Genomic DNA, 20,192 nt, shown 5'->3' with positions numbered 1-20,192 from the left:
TTCAGCGCCTCCACGACCTTCTGCCTTCCCACGCTGTTCACGAGGAGGGGGCCGGGCCTCCCGCTGGCCTGGAAAGCCAGCGCTGCACTCAGAGGCTGAGCTTTTCTCTCCTTTTGTCTAAATAGCACCAAAATCAAAATTCCTGCAAACTGGGTTTCCAGGGAGAAGACACTGCAGGGGAAAGACTGTACACATACAGATGAATGTGTATTTATTTCTTTTATCTTCTTGGTTAAGCCTGGACGGGAGGCGGGGTGAAGAACACCCCCTAAAAGGGTGACGTGCGGGCGGCCCTCCGCCCCGGCCCCAGGACGCGGAGCCCTGTGCGGGCTCAGTCCCCTGCCGCCCGTTTCCCCCGACGGCTCGCGCTACTTCTCTCGGCCGTTGTCCGGAGTCCCCGGTGCTTCGTCCGACACGGTCCCCTGTCCCCCTCGGGGTCCTCGCCGGCCTCCCAACCGCGAGCCGCAGCCCCGACACCCGGGGCCGGGCGGCCGCCAGGACGCCCCGCAGCTCCGCGCGCTCGGGGCCGCAGGTGCGCCCCGCCCCGCCCTCCGGCCCCGCCCCGGCGCCTACGTCACAGTGACGCGAGGCCCGCGCAGGCGCAGCTCGGCCCCGCCCCTCCCCGCCGCCGGCCGCCCGCCCGCCCGCTCGGTATTATGATTAGCTCTGGGTGCGGGGAATCGGCGGCCGGGAGGGAGTCGTCGGAGCCGCGGCCGCTGCAGACGGACGCCCGCCCGCGGGCTGAGGTAGGGGCTGCGCGGATCGCGGCCGGGTGCGGCGGCCGAGGCCGGGGGTGCGGGGCGGGCCTCCGCCGCCTGCTGCCTCCGCCGTTGCGGGGCCGGCCGCCCGGGCAGGGGCGTCCGCCGCTGGCGGAAAGTAAGTTGCGCGCCCCGCGCTCCCCGCGCCGGTGCAGCGCGGGCCCAGGCGGATGCGGGGCCCGGGCTGCGGCGGCCCCGACCCGGTGCGACGGCGACGCGGCCTGGCAGCGAGGCGGCGGCGGCGGGGCCCGGGTGGGAGCCGTCACTGCGGCGACCGGCCGCGGGCGCCCCGAGGCCCTGCCCTTGCGGCCGCCGCGGGATTGCGGCACCTCGGGAGGCGCCCGCATCCCCTCCCCGCCCGGAGCGGGCCGAGTGCGGCGCCCGCCGGGCCCGCGCCCCAGCCGGGCTCCCCGCGCCCGCGTTCGCCCGTGCGGCGTATTCTCCGAATGTGTTTTCCTTTTGCAAACGAATGTGGAAATGTGGCCGCGGCGAGGGGGTTCTCGGTAAAACCGCAGCCTTACAATAGAACGGGGATATTGTTGTCGGTAGAGAAAGGGCACCGGGCACGGAAGGAGCAGCAGTGCCATTCCCCAGGGAGAGCTAGGATTTTTTTTTTTTTTTTTAGATTGGGAAACCTCCGTTCCTTTCCCTAGTCATCGCCTGTTGATTTCTTTCTGGACCATTTTACAGAAACCTGCCGCCTTTTACTTGGACTTGGGATCCAGGAAAGTGACAGCCTTTTCCCCTGGGGGAGGTTCCCGAAGCTGTGCAAGTCCTGACAGTTGGGTCAGATAACAATCTAATAGCTTCACAGGGAGTTGGTTTCAAGTCCAGTGTCTGGGGGGAATTTACCAGTAAGGTTCCTAAATCTATAGGTTCTTAAAGCTGTGAGGAGGGGACCTGTCAAACTGTCAAGTTACTTTTTACCCCCCCTCTATTTAATCGAGTGCCTCCTCAGAGCCTTCCAAGGATGTTACAGCTGACCTAATGCCATCCTCATTTTCTGGTGGAAGGTGAAGCGTGGCTTGCCAATGATGGAACCCCAAATGTTGGGTGCCCTGTGGAATTTCCACCAAATTCTTATCCAGCATCAGCTTCCTCAGGTTGGGTTCCTTGTGCAGGGTTGGGACACTATTCCCAAATCAGTCTAATTTATCAGAACGTATATCAGTGTACTTTAAAGCCCGGGGTTGTCGAGGCTTATGTAATCACTGTTAATTTGTAATTGTGTTACATTGCTTTCCAGATTTATAAAACCATTCCCTTGAGGAAATCTGTCTTCAACGTCTGCTTAAATATTTCTCTTGGAATTGGGTTCCTGAAGAGGAATGTACTGTACGAGTCGTGTTGAAAGCATACTAATTAATTAGACAAGCTCCTTAAAAAAAACCAAACTATTGATTCTTTTACCCGACCGTCTAATTGTCCCTATTAGGAAAACAGATGACATTCCCATTTTACAGAACTAGAAATGAGAGAAGTTACATGACATTCCCAAAGGCATGTATGGAAGCAGTGGAGAAGCTGAAAATCAAGCGCATGGTGTTAACTTTTCTTAATACTCCATTTTCAAGGCTTCCCAGGCAGGAACTCTGAGGGCCACCTGTCCATTTTTCAAATATACAGTCACTTTATTTTATTTTGTGCACAAAATTACTCTCCCCTTATTAATTTTTTTACTATTCTGAGTAAATTTTGCTTGCAGTAAGATCCATTCATACAAAACATAGGAGAACTCAGAAGTTACACTGATTTTCATTTTTCTAGAACAGCAATATAGATGGGCCTTTATGGTGCAAATGTAACCCCATAATCCTAAAACGAAGGCTTTTAAGTGTCCTTATTTAAATGGTAGGGCTTTTATATATTGTTACCCGTCACAGGAAATATTATTTGTCTAACATTTACTGCGGGTGTTTCATATGAAAGTGAAACTAAATTGGGAAAAAAAAAATATTTATTTTTGGCGAGATCCACAGCCATGGTTCTAAGCTTTGGTATAAATAAGCCATGATTTCTTCCCTGCAGCAGCTTGGCTGAGCCTAGGAGTTCATTGCATTGCCCAGGAAGAAAAGGGTACAAGTGAATTTTAGGAATTAAAAACATAGGTGAGGAACTCTAAAGATTTGATAGTCTTTGTATGCCAGATGTTGGCTTCACAACCAAAAGATAGCATTTTAGCCACATGCTTTTCTAGGAAAACTATTATTGGGAATTCAGGTACTTCCTAGCCTGCTTGTATGTGCAGGTAGATTCTTAGAGGGATCTGCGTGGAAATGGTGACTGGATCCTAGCAGTTTTGAATGTAAGCGTAACCTATGATCATTTATTCATGGAGCCTTTGTGTGTCTATTTTTGGGGCACTGGGTTAGAGGGTAGCAATAGGAAGGAGCTTGCAGGCTATTGGGGACACCAGGGTAAGCAGTAACAGTAGGGTCTGGTGAAGGCTTCAGTGAGGCACAGGCAAATTCCCACAGACGCAGAGATGGGCACAAGGACTCTGGCTTGGGAATGCTTCACAGAGGGAGTGATGGTTGAACTGCTCTTGGAGGACAGGTGGAGTTCCTAGGCAGAGAAAAGGGGGAGAGGGCTCCCAGAGCTCAGGGCGGCTAAAAAGACAGGGCCAAGTGCTGGAGGAAGAAGGTAGGTCCAAGTGGGTGAAAGGGAGGTGAGGTAGAAACGGTGCAGCTGTTCTTTTTTTAAAGAATATGAAGAGGAAGGGGGAGGAGTGGGGCGGTGGCTTTGGGGGTGGGGGAGAGTGTCCTGCTACCTTGTTTTAGTTTGGGGGGAGCTGATGTGAAATGTGTCAGACTCGGTGGCCTCATGAATGAGCACTGGAGGTGTGTTGTCTGCACGGAGGACCTGGAGCTATGTTGTCCACACTGGCTCCCTTCCGCATCTGGTTTTCTGTCCATCTGTTTTGGGTAGAGCCCTACGTCCCATGGGAAACCCTTTCTGGCTGGTGGTATGGGAGGAACCGTCTAAAGAGGGTTTCTGCTCTTCGTTCCCTCAACATTCATTTCTCTGCTGTCACTTCCAGAGCCTCCTGAGATTCTACTTTGGCATCTCCAGCATTTGGCCTCTGCTCAGGTAGGCTCTTCCATGACAAGTCAGGCCTCATTCCCCCTCCTTACTTATGTCCTAACCCCCAAACTGTTGCTCTCTCAGTAGTTATTTAAACGTCAGAGAGCTTTATCTGCCCATGCACTCTGATGTCTTAAGTTTTGGGGTGTCTCCAGCCTCAGGCAGGATCAGGTCTGTTTGTCTTTAAACTCGGACTCCCTCTGCTGCACATTGGCCCGGAAACGGGATGTAGGTTATGAAATCAGTGCTCCAGAGGCCTGGGTTACAGGTCACGCCGCTGGGCAGATCCCAGCCTCAGTGGGCCTCTGGAATTATCTTCCTCAAACCCTAAGACTGTCAGCTCCTTGAAGGCAGAGACCTTTGATTTCTACATCCCCAGACCAGAGTAATTCGTCGGCATAGCCAGTGCACCCAGGAAGTGTGTTGATGAAGAAGCCTGAAAAATCTAAACTTCAGTTTGTGGATTTTTGTCAGCCTCTTAATAGAAACCATCCCATTTTAACACAGCTGGTTGGATTGAAATTGTTTTGCATTTGTAGAACTTTAAAGCCAGAAACACATCTTCTGCTCTGTACTGACATTTAGTAGATGCTCAGGAAACGTTTGTTCCTGTCCTGTGCTCCCGGTCTGAGTGAATGGCGCCACCTGCTCCCACTGTCCCGCAGACTCATTCTGAGGCCCCTCTGCTCTGCCCCGCGCATTGAGTTCTCAGAGTCTGCTTCCTAAGTGTGTCTCCTCCACTTTCTCATCACTGCCCAGATGCGGTGGCCCTCATCTTTAAGTCTTGAAGCCTTCGTTTACCTGGGGACAGTTTCAGCCGTCTCCTTCCTGTCTCCCAGCTCTAGTCTGGCCTTTCTAGTCTGATCTGCACTTTGCTGCCTGAGTGGTTTGTTGAACGGTCATCTCTGATTGCTGTCCCTGCTCAGGACTCTTCTTTGGCTTCTTAGTGCCAGCTTGCATTTGTTCACTTAATAAAATGTATCTGTGTATTTTGGGCCGATGATATACTCAGCAGGCCCTGGGGTGCAGAGCTGAATAAAACAGACACTGGCCTCACATGGGCTGAACTTGCCATTTATTCTAGGGGGTGACACAGATTATTTAATCACATAATCGCCCAGATAGTTGTATAACCACGATCGTGATAAGGGCTGTAAAGGAAAGGACTTGGTGCTGTGAGAGCACGGAGCTGGTGTGCGGGGTGGGGAGGGGGTGGTCAGGAAGGTGACCTTTACGCTGGGCTCTAAGGCACAGCAGGGGAGCCAGACCTGAGCAACATCAACTGATTTGCATGGAATACAGGCTGTTGGGTATCTGGCCCTTGCCTCTGTCTGACCTTGTCTCCCGTGTGCTGCGTGTATTTTTGTCCCAGACACACCAAGCTCTCTCAGGTCTCCTCTGGAAAGCCTCTTCCCCACCATCCCCATTGTCAATTCCTAGTTCAGACACAGAAAAAATCCATTTCTCTGAGCTCCCTCCTATGAACTCCAGATCGTGAAGGCCTTGAGGCAGGGCCCCTCCTCCCAGTCCGGCAGAGGTGTGCAGGGGCAGTTTGTTGGGACTGTGGAGGGCGAGGGTACTGATCAAAGTAAGATGGGGTACAGCCCCTCTCAAGATCAGACTTTCCTGGGAGGAAGGCCAGTTCTGAAAAGCTGTGCAAAAACGTGTGATTTTGATCCCACTCATGCCTTGCTCATGTGCATTAGCCCATGTAGCTTTCAGAGTAGCTGTCCAGGGTGACCAGTGTCTCTTATGAAGATGTGCCTGTTGGGGAAGGTGGGTCACGGGATGGGCTCCAGGATCTGTGGTACTCGTCTCACTGCGCTGGGATGCTGCTCCTCAGATTTGCTGAATAAATGAATTTAGATCATTTTCAGAGTGTACCTCTGTGGTGGATTTAGGAAGAAAAGTGGTATTTTAAATGCCGAATCTTAGGGTGCTGTGTGTACACACACCTTTTAGGCCATCCTGTTGTCTTCGTATTGCACAGTGGGGGGAAAATGTCTGCATAATATGTCTAACTGGGCTTAATTAATATTCAGCCACGTCAGTTCTTCTATATTAGAGAGATTATATTTTAGATAACATAAGTTTGATAGTATAGCTCATCTAGATAAAGTTCATTTTATTTTTTTCAATTAGAGTGGACATACAATATTATACTAATTTCAGGCGTACAGCGTGGTGATTACACATTATTATAACTTACAAAGTGACCACCTGACACCATACCTAGTTATTACAATATTATTCACTATATTCCCTATGCTGTACATTACATCCCCGGGAGATAAAGTTCATTTTAGATTAAGGATACTGTACTAACAATTCATGGTCAAATTATGTAGCCAGAGTGTAATGTTTTCATGGATCTCTTTTTAAAATAGTCAAAATATCGTGCAGCCTTTTTATTTATTCATTCATTTATTTACTTGGACCAGAGCAGAGCGTTTGAATTTTGAAGTAAAGTTTAACTTTCTGTTTTACCTCGTTTCTACAGATTAGGCAGTTCTCTGTTGGCATAAAGTATTATGAGTAAGTACTGCTGAAGAAGTTTGGGTTGAGAATATCCAGTCTGCAGTCTTAGGGCTTGGTTTTCTCCTTTGCTCCCCTATTTTGTGAGTATTTGCTAATCCTCTTGTGAAAGAAAATCCTTTTTTGGAAACAAATGGAGAGAATGTAATTTGCAAAAGTCCATTAAAATTGCAGTTTGGGGAAGGATAACGTTTTTAAGCAGAAACAGGACCTCCCTAAATTGTACCTGGAGTACTTGCTTGGTGTTTGCTGTCCTGTGCCTCTGGGACACAATCTTGCCATCACGCATTGGATGCAAACTGTAAAGGGGAAGTTATTTTCCAGGTACTGTTCCATTTTCAGATGACCAATAAGTACCTCAGTCTGTCTTTTGAATGGTTATTTGTCTGTAACTTCCTTTTTCAACTTAAAATGCAGTTTCTAAACATTTCAAGAAGTTGGGTGGGTTTTTTGCACTTTACTTTTTTATTGATGTTTTAGAAAGAGAGAAAAACATTGATTTGTTGTTCCAATTATTTATGCATTCATCAGTTGCTGCTTGTGTGTGCCCTGACCGGGGATCGAACCCACAACCTTGGCTTATTGGGACGACACTCAAACCAACTGAGCTACCTGGCCAGGGCTATCAAAAACTTTTTAATGGAGTTATTTGTTAACGATGTGTATTAGGTGAGTCTTTGGTGGAGCCGAGGGATTTCCTCCTCTTAATTAATTGCTGGGGCAGGTAACTTGCATGTCCTGTCAACTGGAGAAACAACAGAGATGTCAAAGTAGATTTATTCTAGTGCTGTTGTTGCCCTGGGATTTAGAAAGGCCTCGGTCCAAGGGAGAGATGCAGGGCCTGAGTCAGTGGGACCTGGTGTCCGACGGGGCAAAGAAAGTCCTCAGCCTCCCTGATCCTGCTTTCTCAGGGTGAAGTGGCCGTGATACGCCCACTCTGTTGCGGTTGTGAGGAGTAAATGACATAACAGTGTAGAGCCCACTGCCTACACAGATGCCCAATAATTAGATTGTTTACTCCTTCTGAGCCCTGCCCTGAAATGAAACTGGAATTCTAAAATGAGCATTTGTGGCAGTGAAAGACACTTTAAAAATTCGAAATGAGACACAGAAAAGTCTACTGTGGTTTTGCTATAGGACTCATTTCTATGTAAACCTCCTTAGGGTAAGAGTAGATTTTTAGGAAAATATAGGTGATAATGAGAGATCTAATAAGTCAAAACAAAACCCGGTGTTTTATGGAACTTTAAAGTGAACAGTGAACTTTTAAAATTGGTTTAAATTCTCTAATGACCTTATTCTTATGTTGCTTTCATGTTAATAACCTGAGTTTTTCCCTTCTGTTGAGGCCTCATATCAGCTCGGTGATGAGAAGCTGCCTCTGTGCACTGTTCATCCTTTAATGACTTTAATTAACCTTAAGTATAATTCAAACAGAGATGTGGAGACTTGCTTAGTGTGGCAAGTTTTCCATTAGTTCTGATAGGTGAGAAAATATTGCAGCTGCCTAAATGGTGAGCCACTGGGCATTTTCAGGATCAGCCTTCTTAGCCCTGCTGAACTTATCTCACTTGTACCCCAAATCATCACCTCTCCCCAACTGGTGCTCTTTCCAGAGTCAGCCAGCGGCCTGTACTCTGCCGCCTGTTTCCCCACTTTCAGGGACCGTGTTTCTGTCCCTGTCCAGGGGTCCTACCTTTAGAATCCCCCAAACTTCCTTTGACATACTTCGCTTCACTAACTTGTACAAGTGTTTGTTTGTTTTATATGTAGATAACATATCTGTAAGATTGTAAAGGACAGTGACTGTGTTGTGTCCTACACAATTAGGGCTCAAATATTTGCTAATGAAAATAGACTCTCTTCCTGTTCCTTCCTCAGCCTGAAGGAATTGCATCCCTGTTCCTTCCTCAAGGGAAGGAAAATATTTCGGTGACTGGCTTGTTTATTAACATTACATAGATAGGCTTTAGACGACACTTTCAGAGAAATTGGTTTATTTCCTAGGTCTCAGTGGAAAAGTAAATTGAATGAATAATTATGTACAGAAAGTAAAAAAATTTAGTAACCTCCACCTTTCCTGGATTGTAAAAGCAGGACATTAACTGCCAGAGACTTGAAAAGAACAGAAAAGCATAAAGAGGAAAAAATTCTATAACCTTGTCAATTTAACATTTTGGTATTTTTAACATATCTGTGCCAGTTGTATGCTTTTTCAAAAAAATTGGGATCCTATGCCATGAACTTTGGTATGTGAATTTTTTTACTAAGTGTTTTATTGTGAGAATTTCCCCATGAGATTATTAAATAGCCTCGAAAACCAGCAGCATTATGTTAATGTCAGGTGTACTGGGATTCAGCCACTTTTTTACTCTAGACCTTTAGGTTATTTCTGATTTTTTTTTTCTTCATATATAAGTATCACTGGACATTGTTGAATATAAGTGTGCCCCTGTCTTTATTTCATTAAGACATAAATCTCACAGTAAGATTTTAAAGTCAAGGGTGTGCATTATCTTGAGGCTCTTCATACATGCGTTGCCAAATTGCATTTCAGAATCATTTGCAGCCCCGCAGTGTGAGGGAATCCTCAGATGAGTCTCTTTTCAGTCAGAGTCAATGAAATGTTAGGTGTTTACGGATTTATTTTTTTCTGTTCCAACATTCTTTTTTGACTGTATCTTAATAACCATCTTTGTCATAATATCAGCAGGGGGAGGGTGGTAGGCAGTTAAAATGCGTTTGACTATTAATACAAGCTTTGGAAGAGAGGTTTGATGATTAAGTTTTTAAATTCTCCATAACTTCCAACTTATGTTCTGTTTTCCTGGCAAAGAAGCAATTGTGGGTTGACTTTATTTTGGAGGGATTTCTGCACGCCAGCTTTTGCTTATGTCATTATTTATTATGTGAGCACTTTATATATACCAGGGCTGTCACCATACTAGTTTTTAGGTCTCACCCTTTGGTGTAGACAGTAACACGCTTAGTATTTTTCATCGCTTTCATGAGAGGCAGTACCTTTTAGGAATTTGAACTTGTTACCTGTGTGCTGGCCCAGGGTCTGCGGCTTGGATGTTAACCCTTTATCTCCGCAGACCCGAGTACTCTCCATCAGTTAATAAATCACCTGGCTCCTGAATACACTCCGATTCCTTGATCCATCCTGGACTCTAGCTTGTTTTACTTGGAGGAAATAAAGATGACTTAACCCAGCGCTTCAAGGGATCGATCCGCATTGGCAGCCCAATCACTGCCTTGAGGGACTGGAGCAGGCTCTTCAGCCTGGCATTCCTGGTCACCTCGGTGACCCCGAGTCCATTAAAATTGACTCCTTAGAAGAAAACTTTCAGAACCTGCTTGAGGAGGCCGTTACTTTCCATTGGGAAATACTTTCTTAGACATTTGGAGGTACATTTCTCATAATAAATAATTGGCTTTAACCTTTTAATTTGTAGTTCCCACCTTAATTCTGTCCAGTGACTCTAGGCTGATAACCACATGGTCATAACCGTGCAGTCCCGTGAAAAGCTCTCGGGCCGCCCGCGGCCGAGGACCTGTCTGGTCCCTGACCCCGGCTTGTGCTGCCAAGTGGCAGGAGGAGCGCTGCTGCGCACGCGGGGGGCCTTGGCTTTGGAGCAGAGCCCGCGCTGCGCCCGCGTCCCAGGGCCCTGTTCCTCCTGCTTGCCGCGGAGGCTGGTGTTCCCCGAGGGTTCCGTCTCCTGTCACGCTCCCAGCCTGTGCCGGGTTCGCTGTGGGTGCCTTTAATCGTTCACTAGTGAGGTCAGGGGCGTGACAGTCATTGAGAGTGGCACTTCCTCCCTCAGGCTGGCTTTTCTTTGAACACACAGTTTAGTCTGATATGTCCCCTGAGTAAGAATTACAGTTTCCTTTTTTTTTATGTTTGTAGAAGATAGCCGATAATTTCCACGTGTAAAAAGCTTAAATCCAGTTTGTGTGGCTTTTCAAAAACTCATCTTTTACTTGTTTATATTAGAAGGCACATATTTTTTTAAAAAGCATGTCATTCGTTTGGGAGGTTTTCGTACATTGGAACATTGGTGGCCTGATTTCGTGGGGAAAGTGGTAATGCCCCAGACAGGACGCAGAGAGGTTGCAGAAGTGGCCTCGTGTTTGCACGTGGCCCTCCCTGTCCATCGCCTCTCCTGCCACCGTGCCGTGGTTTGGTTCCTAGTGGCCGTCGGGCAGGGCCAGCTCTGTTCAGGGGGCCGTTTTGTCCCTACCTCTGCTGGGGGAGGAGTGAGTGGGAGACATTGTTTGATATACAGACCACGCTGCAGTGGTGACGATGTCAGTGACAAGCCAAAAGAGAAATTTGACAAGAATGAGAGGGTGGATTCCAAAATGACAGGAGGCTTCAGCAGAGGCTCCTCTACAACTGTTTTCAGCAGCTTGCAAAATGTGCGTAGGGCCGCCCACGCTTCCTTCCTCTCCTGCAGCCACGCCCGGCGCTCGCCCCTGCCCCTGCCCCTGCGCCGGAGCATCAGCATTTTCTTGCAACACTCGCTGCTGCTACTTCTCTGTCAGGCGTGAGCCGCTCCACCGCTCGGCCGTCACTTAGCCCAGCCCCGTTTCATGCACGCGGGAGCATGTGCTGAAGTAGACGGCTGCTCGAGAACGGCCTAATTTAGTGGTTTTCCTGCTATAAAAGATGTCATCTGAGCTCTGTCATCATAATACTGATTTAGAATAACTTGGTGTGTGGAAAAGGCTCATCAGATAGAGGAAAAGGTAGTTACCACTTCATATACAGCATCTTAGTTTTGTAAAGCAGCGTAGGTTTAAAGGACATATACTCCACTCTAAAGGGCGATCATCCCAGATGGGATTACAGGGAGAGTTTTTTTTTACCCTCTTGTGCTTTTCTGCATTTTCCAGATTTTCTAAAGTGAACTTGTTTTATGGAGAGAAATACTTAAAAAGGGATACAGCTCCACCCTCTGTGTCTGTGTGCACCAGTGTGCACACACTCGAGTGTATTCCATTTTATTTAAAAATGTTTGTCTGGACATCCATTATACATAGAAAATAATTTGGAAGGCACTTTACCAAAATGCCAACAGAGGTTATCGCAGAGGGTAGACTAAAGGATGATTGTTTACAAATTCCCTTCTTTTTGACAATCTATATGTTCTAATTGTATTTTTTCCTACATTGCACAGGTATAATTCCTTTCATAATTGAAACAAAAATTCTAAAAGGAAATGAAAATGCAGGATGCAAGATACAGTTATGTACAGAATGGTCACGTGTTTGTAAAACAAAATAAAGAAGTTGTGTATGAATCTCTGCAGAAAACCCCCACAATATTAATAGTGCTGCTCTTTAGTGGACAGACTGGATGCCTCTATTCTTTCTGCTTTCCAGTCTGTATTCGAGATTTTCCTGTGAGATATTACTTTGATGGGAACAATGTAAAGAAATAGTCCTTTTTTGAAAGGATAGATTTGATAGAAAGTCATCTTAGTGTCAGTTTAAAAGCAAGTACTTAGATTTTGTGCGATGCTCGATTGAAAAATCATCAGACTTTGATGCTCAACTAGAGACATTATTTCCTTTATCAGCCTTATAGCACCCATTTTCAATTTCATACATTTTAGGAAAATGAACAGCAGAATTTTTATGAAAGCCAAAGAGATAATAGCTCAGTGAATTCATTCTCTTGAAGCAGAGTGGAAGATTGAAAGCATGTCTGCTTGGGAGAGGGGAACACAGGGCTCGGGACAGTGGTGGTGGGTGGTAGCTGGTATTTAATGAATGCTTGCTCTCTGCCAGCTTTATACTGAGCACTTTACCTACATTAATCCATTGAATCCTTGCCACAACCCATGAGGTTCTCTTCTTACTATACAGTGTCTGATGAGGAAACTGGCCTCACAGAGATCAGGGTTTGCTCAGGTCCCATGGCTAGTAATTGGCGAGCTGGGATTCCAGCCCAGTCGTTGGCCTTCAGACAACCGCGCTGGACCATCACACTGCCTTGCCATAGAGACTATGGGTGAAACAGGCTACTGAGAGAGAGAAGCAGGCACCGGTGATGGTGATGGGAGGAGCTGCTGTATCCCACTTGGAGCTGAAGGACCAGGTGCATCCCACGGTTCACCTGTCACTAGATGTAGGCCTGTGCCCATGACTTTGCCAGCCCTGTTTTGTTCTGTAGAACTGCCTCCATCTCTCTTCATCCCCTCATTCCCAGCAGAAAAGGTGTTCTGTGTGTTCCCTGATGGTGGCATTGTCACCAATTTCTGTTGGCTGCTAGAGGACCTTGTTGGAAAGGTTGCCCTCCTGAGCTGTTGGAGTATTTCATTGGAGGGGCTTCTGCAGGCAGGTTGGGCTTGGAAGCCAGGCTGAGCCCGACTGGAGCTGCAGAGGGCTGCTCAGTGGGCATCTTGAGCCTCACTGTGCCTGCCTCAAAGGCTCTCAGTGAGGAGTCTGTGAAATGCAGGTTGGGTGCCTGCTACCTGGGCGGCACGTAGAAAACGTGTTTACTGTTGTCCAATATCATTATTTCTTCCTCCTGCCAGTGGAATAACCTTTCTGACCTGTCTACCTGGGACGATCTTTATGTGTCTGTTCAGTGTGAAGTTCCTGTTACTACAAAGATTCCTGGAACGGGTTGTGATTCACAGAGGGGAGAACGATAACTGGAGACGGGGTCACTGAAGACAAATAGGCCGTTTTCATGTTTGGACCCAGCCTTAGGGTGTATGTCTTGACTTGAAGCAAGTTTAAAGCAAATTGAACTAAACTGAGATCTTTCTCTGTATTTTCTTTTAGGAGAAAGAAGCAACTAACAAAACACAGAAATAACAAGGATTGCTCAGTATGCAGCTCACAGGGTGAGTCTCGGAGCCAGTACACAGCCAGCGTTACCTCACATAAGCCCCGTCTAACATTCGGCATCGGTGTTCACAGGGTTTCAGGCGCCGCGGGTCCCCAGAGATTATAAAAGTGGTTTCATTATTTCCTTCCCTAACCCAAAAGACACTTGATAGTGGGACTAGGCAGTGAACTGATACTTTATTATTATTTTTAAAGATATTTTATTGATTTTTAGAGAGAGAGGAAGGGAGAAGGGAGATTAACATCAATGTGAGAATGGAACATTGATTGGCTTCCTCCTGCATGTCCCCTACTGGGACTGAGCCCGAAACCCGGGCATGTGCCCTGATCAGGAATGGAACCAGCAACCTTTAGGTGCACAGGACAACGCCCAACCAACTGAGCCAAGTCGACTAATATTTTAAAAGGTGTTCAATAATAAGGATACTTTTTCTCCTAATCGTCAGTTAATTATGTCCTATTTTTAAAAAAATTTATCTCTGTTGTTGAAAATATGTCCTGTTTTTAGGTATACAACTGTAGTTTTATATACACTGAAAAAGGGATATGTATACAAAGAAAGTACATTCGTCAATAGTGATTAATCATTTCACTACAGGGTAGCCTGTCATTATAAAGAGGTCCTATAAAATTCTTCCCATGAACATGCTCAGAGATTAAAAATTATCCCATAGTACCCCTTTGCTGACTTTTGCCATCTCTTTATTCATTTATTACTTTTGTAATAAAATTTAAATTAAATTAAAATTTAAACAAACAGATTTACTTATAAAATGTGACTTATATGCCATTTTCCAGGACTGCATGTAAAGTAAAGTGATAGATGGAAAAAATATTCTATAACTTGGGGGCAGCCTGAAGAAGTATGTTTTAACTAAAATTGCATTTGCAAACTTACGCAGTAGAAACATCAACTTGGGTAGAATTTTAAGAATAATTACTGTCCTCATAATTAATTGAAGTTGAAGATTTAAAGACACTTTTCTGCCCCCTGGAGTTAACTTATTCTATTTTTTAAAATTAAACATGCTCAAATTAAACTTTTTGGGGGGAGCTACTGTCCAAATAAAGCAAGATCTTACCACCTAGATTTTCCTGTTAATCTTATTAAAATTATTAGCTCAGATGCTAAGGATAATACGCAGGATAGAAGAAATTTGCTTTTTCCCCCTACATCTATACATAGTACTGGTTTCTTATTTAAACAGTCTTAATAGAAACAGAATTAATGACTTAGTTTTGGTTTCTGAAGTTAATTTGCAGAAACACTGTAGCATAGTGTTCAAAGCACACATCTTGGTATCAGGTGGCTCACCCCCTTCCCACACTGGCCCTGTAGCCGAGGCCAAGTTCCTTCCTACTCTGTGCCTCAAAATGGGGCCACGAATCCCTGTCCCTGAGGCCAAGTGTAAGGATTACGTGAGGATGACAGAACATTTCGCATGGAGCTGGTATGTCGGACTCCTTCAGTAAGTGGCAGTTGATATTTATTATTACAGTAATTACTAAAACAAGGAACATATGAGTACACATATTAACACTGGCTTACGTTTGTATATTGTATGTGTGTATTGAGGTAGTCAGTATATATTTTGACTTTATATATAGAGTGGGGGGGGAGGTAATGCCAGATATGTGATTCATATCATTTCTGTTTGCGTGGGAAAGTGACTTTATGCTCTTTTATAGCTGATATTTTAACTCTTAAGATATTATTCTAAATGTACCATTGTTTAGAGTAGTCAAATGTTTATAAAGGGTGTGGGGTTTGATATAAGAATTCAGTTTCCATTTATTTACTTCACTTAAAAAAATTTTAAGAGAAGCTTGAAGTTACAAAAGGAAATGGTACGGAAACTTAATTTTGTTCCTCCTCTTATTTTGTAGATGCCCATGGCCACACTGAAAATGAATTCCTTATTTTCACCAGATATCCTTGTCTGAGAGGACCCATTTCAAAGAGTCCGCGTAGTTTTCTTGTGTCGGACCAGCATGGCGGGATTCAAGCGCGGATACGACGGGAAAATTGCCGGGCTGTACGACCTGGACAAAACCTTGGGCCGAGGCCACTTCGCAGTGGTTAAGCTTGCCAGGCATGTCTTCACGGGTGAAAAGGTGGCGGTGAAGGTTATCGACAAGACCAAGTTGGACACGCTGGCCACCGGGCACCTGTTCCAGGAAGTGCGGTGCATGAAGCTGGTGCAGCACCCCAACATCGTGCGCCTCTACGAGGTGATTGACACCCAGACCAAGCTGTACCTCATTCTGGAGCTTGGGGATGGAGGAGATATGTTCGATTACATCATGAAGCACGAGGAGGGACTTAACGAGGACTTGGCCAAAAAGTACTTCGCTCAGATCGTTCACGCTATATCTTACTGCCATAAACTGCACGTGGTGCACAGGGACTTGAAGCCCGAGAACGTGGTCTTCTTCGAGAAGCAAGGTCTTGTGAAGCTGACGGACTTTGGTTTCAGCAACAAGTTTCAGCCGGGGAAGAAGCTCACTACCAGCTGTGGGTCTCTCGCGTATTCTGCTCCAGAAATTCTGCTCGGGGATGAGTATGATGCGCCTGCAGTAGGTGGGTCACCCCTTCAATCCCGGCTGGAGTGCAGCTGGCCAAATCAGTTGGTTTTTAACCTAAAGTTAATTTCTAAGAGAATTTCTATTATGTGCCTCTTAATGAACAGATCGGGCTTTATGAGCGCTGTATATCCCTAAAGCTGGCAGTTTATTTTACCCTTTAAGTGGCAGATGTTTAAAGCATATTTGTCAGAACAAAGGGAAATGAATAAGTTATCACTTAAGGTCATCTCTCATCTGCTGCTTATAATTTTTTTTAAGGCCTGGGTACTTTTCCATTCTTCTTAGATTCTTCTAGTCATCACTTTTCTGTGAGTCCCCACAGTCACTGAGGCCCATATTGGGAAGGCATTATGAATATTCAGTGCACTGGATCCATTTATTAGTTGTGACCCTGAGCAGCGTGCTTGATCTCTGTTTCATTTCTTCATCTGTAAAATAATTAGACCAGCTGCAGGTATTGTATTATTATGTACAACAAGACACTGCTTTTCAAGTTAGAGTGTGTGTTTTGGAATAGGAAAGGCTAACGAATGATTCCTGGAAGGCAGGTATCCATCCCACTGCAGGTGTTCCTGAGATGTGTAGGGGTTGTCTTTACTTTTATCTTTAATAATAAGGCCTGATTCTGGTCTGGGAATGAAAGTCGCTATGATAGAAACACACTGCAGTTTTCAGTGTTCAAATGTATGCTAATGGGTGTCAGTCTTAGACTATATTTAAAAAAATAAAAATTTAAAAAACCAGGTAATGAGCCAAAAATGATCCTGTGTCCACTGAGGCGAGAGCAGGTAGCCTTTACCATGATGAAAGCGTGGACTCGTATTTATTTTAGAGCCGCGGCTCCTCCCTTGCTCTGGTTCAGTGATGCCCTAAGTTCCGATGAAGGCTGTGGACACATCTTTAAATCGTGTGCTCAAGTGTCTTTATTCCTTTCTCTGGCCAACTTATTGCATGTGCAGAGCATCTCAAAATTCAGTGTGAATTTAAAGATGACTGTCTGGTTCATATAAAGAGAATTGCCTTGTCTTGTGAAAAAGTAGGTTAGTAAAACGTAAGTTCTGAGTCTTCGGGTATTTCGTGAGGAGGTAGAAACTGGGCTGAATGGCACAAGTGTGTCTATCTTAGAAAGAAGGTAAGAGAAGGGAGGTTTCCTTTCCTCTGTCCCGCTGCCACGGTTTTCAGGTGCCCACATGTCCAGGTGAGAGCCGGCCCTGGGGCTGTGGACGAGGCCAGGTTGGGAACCCCCGCGGGGACAGCTGTAAGGAGAGGGGAATGCTTTGGGTTCCCAGGCCGAGGTGACTGAGGTGACAGTTTCAGGTAACCTCTACTAAAGAAAGCAGTGCTGTTCAGTTCCTTTTCAACCATCCCCTTCAGTCTGTTCCTGTCGCTCCTCTGTTTGGAACACCTTCAAGATCTCCCTTTTGTCCAGAACCCAAGCGAGAGCCCTCACCGTGGCCCGTGGGATTGGGTTCCCCGTCTCTTCTCCGGCTGTTCCCTTGCTGTCCCCAGCTGCCTCCTCGCTGTTAGTCACACTGCACATTCTCCTGGCCTCGGGGCCCTCCACCTCCCATCCCCTGGCCTAGGCCACTCTTGCCCACGTGCCACCTCCTGGGCGCCCCACCCCTGCCTGTCTCCTGCCCCACCTGACCCTTTTCTCTGGTCTCCCACTTCCCCTCGGGAAATGGGGGTAGTAATTGTTCCTGCCTTAGGGTTGTTGTGGGGATTGGATGAGTGGATCGTGCCTGTGAAGTACACGCCAGAGGCAAATGCAGCCTCAGTAATCAGCTGCGCCGCCTCGGCACCTCCTGTTGGAGAGGTCACAGAGCAACTGACATTTCTTTGGTGCTGTGGCTGCTGTCCCAGGGGGTGTGTAAGGATCATGGCCGTGTTTTCCTTCTGAGGTGCTTTCTGCTTTGGAAACTTGTCCTCGGGAGAATTTCTGAAATGTTGGCTGCCGTGGGAAAACTGGGAGAAAGGGCAGGCCCAGGACCTTTGCTCGTGTGTTTTCCTTCTCAGTTTTAGTCATATTTGACTTTCTGAATGTTAGGTTGTTTGTATTTAGGGAGTAGGGCACCTTCTAAAGTAGGCACTTTTCTGAGTGTGTATTAAATGTTAGATAAAGGAAAACGTGAAAGTGCTGGTATTTATTTGATAACTGGTTAGTTTCTTGGATCTTCAGAAGAGCTTTGAAAACTACCCAAACAGTCATATTTTAATGTAGAAGCCACGTAGGAACTGAAACCACATACAGGAAACTTTAGTGAGTTGAAAACATCAAATCTGCTTGGATATTTTTTAAGCTTTTTTGTGTGCGTTTCAGTGGGGAAGGAGAAAAAAACCTGTTGAAGAAAATCTAGTTTGCAGAACAGAAAATCAGTAGTTAGAACAAACTTGAACACAGTACATTTGGAATCCTGTTAGAATACACCTCGCTGCACAGACTCAACCCCAGTAGCCAGGTGTGCTTACTGCAGTGCTTACAGGACCTGCTGGAGGTGGGGTTACTGCAGTGCTTGTAAGACCTGCTGGAGGTGGGGTTACTGCAGTGCTTGTAAGACCTGCTGGAGGTGGGGTTACTGCAGTGCTTGTAAGACCTGCTGGAGGTGGGGTTAGTGCAGTGCTTGTAAGACCTGCTGGAGGTGGGGTTACTGCAGTGCTTGTAAGACCTGCTGGAGGTGGGGTTAGTGCAGTGCTTGTAGGATCTGCTGAAGGTGGTTACTGCAGTGCTTGTAAGACCTGCTGGAGGTGGGGTTACTGCAGTGCTTGTAAGACCTGCTGGAGGTGGGGTTACTGCAGTGCTTGTAGGATCTGCTGAAGGTGGGGTCACTGCAGTGCTTGTAAGACCTGCTGAAGGTGGTCACTGCAGTGCTTGTAAGACCTGTTGGAGGCTGAGTCACTGCAGTGCTTGTAGGACCTGCTGAAGGTGGTCACTGCAGTGCTTCTAAGACCTGTTGGAGGCTGAGTCACTGCAGTGCTTGTAGGATCTGCTGAAGGTGGTCACTGCAGTGCTTGTAAGACCTGCTGAAGGTGGTCACTGCAGTGCTTGTAAGACCTGCTGAAGGTGGTCACTGCAGTGCTTGTAAGACCTGCTGAAGGTGGTCACTGCAGTGCTTGTAAGACCTGTTGGAGGTTGAGTCGCTGCAGTGCTTGTAGGATCTGCTGAAGAGCACATGTGTCTGCTTCCATGCGCGGTGCTGGGCTTGCTAACTCGCTCTGCTTGCTCCGAGATGGCCCTGGTGGGAGCAGGTAGTGACGGTTTCTGGGGAAGCTGTCCACTCATGTCTGGGAGTTGCATGTGTGGTCCCAGAGTTGTCCTGACTCCCAGAATGGCTTCTTGGGAAACAATGACATTAACATGCAGAGTTACTTCTTGGGTTTAGTTCTTTCAAGGGCTGTGGCTTCTGTCAGCCCCTCAGGTTAACGTGGACTTTGGTGGAGAGCAGCCGGGGAACAGGCGCCGCGGAGCTGAGCAGACGCTCTGGGAGCCGGGGCTCCGCTGCAGCTGGCATTCCAGATGCGTGTCCGTCCCCATTTTTACATCTTATTGTCACCGTTGTGCGTAACCCGTTTCCTACATCACCCACTTTGGAAAGCGCTGACTTACCTAATTTATCTTGATTTATTAGCCTTATAGTGATGTGATGTATAGTCCAAAACAGTGCCTACTTTAATACTTTCAAATTTTAATTCAGAATTGTTTTAAGCTTGGAGCCTGGGGAGGACCTCGGGATGCATGGCAGTGTCTGCCGAGAAGGAAAACAAGACTATGGAGCGAGACTCCGTGGAGGCACCGGATTCTGGTGCCCGGGACGCAGCAGGCACAGAGCAGGCACCCTGGTGGGGTGAAAACCAGAGGGGCTGTGGGTGGCTAAAAAAAGAGGGTGAGGAAATGCAGACGGCACATGCCCCGATTGCCTCTTCCCTTTGGAACTGGATGGGGTGATGCCAAGACTTGCCGGCTCCAGATGGCTCCCTTGTCCCTCTTGCTCAATAGTAGGGTCCTTGAGAGGGAACTGAGTGTCTGTTTATGTCCTATCTGTGCCCCGGCCTCACCGCCCAGCAAACAGGACGAGCTCTCGATGTTTAAATGAATCAGCGTCGCAGGGACGGACTAAAGAAATGAAAGTTTACATTCGTCTAAACTTTGTCCTAGGTTCAGCGCGGGCCGTCCGCGCTGCTCGTGGTCCCTGCTCGTCCCGATTCCTCCCCTTGCCTCCTGCGTATGTTCCGCGTGTTCCAGGCTCGCGGACACTCGGGGGCGCGGCGTCACGGGTGTGGCGTGGCCACCGTGCAGCCCTCTCTCACCGGGTGTTTTTAAAAAGGTCTGATTTTGGAAAGGCACAATGTGTAACTGGTTGTCGCGTC

At 46.8% G+C, this 20,192-nt stretch overlaps 1 protein-coding gene across 3 annotated transcripts in view; it reads left to right on the top strand.

The window, feature by feature from the left end:
* Window positions 1–628: 628 nt before the first annotated feature.
* Window positions 629–20,192, top strand: part of SNRK (SNF related kinase) — a 36,172-nt gene continuing 16,608 nt past the window's right edge. Inside the window, exons 1-4 of one of the 3 annotated variants that reach the window (XM_087824827.1) lie at window positions 629–746; window positions 3,799–3,848; window positions 13,176–13,237; window positions 15,129–15,822. In XM_087824827.1, coding sequence (XP_087680953.1) covers window positions 15,234–15,822 — 589 coding nt within the window. In that variant the 5' untranslated portion in view covers window positions 629–746; window positions 3,799–3,848; window positions 13,176–13,237; window positions 15,129–15,233. The remainder of the gene's footprint in view (window positions 747–3,798; window positions 3,849–13,175; window positions 13,238–15,128; window positions 15,823–20,192) is intronic. The other 2 variants (XM_087824828.1, XM_087824826.1) reach the window with 2 other exon arrangements.

The sequence above is a fragment of the Miniopterus natalensis genome, chromosome 15 (assembly GCF_054644295.1).
Source record: "Miniopterus natalensis isolate mMinNat1 chromosome 15, mMinNat1.hap1, whole genome shotgun sequence".
In the NCBI taxonomy this organism is placed as follows: Eukaryota; Metazoa; Chordata; class Mammalia; order Chiroptera; family Miniopteridae; genus Miniopterus; species Miniopterus natalensis.
Note: the sequence above shows the minus strand (reverse complement) of the source record. Positions and strands in the feature narration are given on the sequence as shown.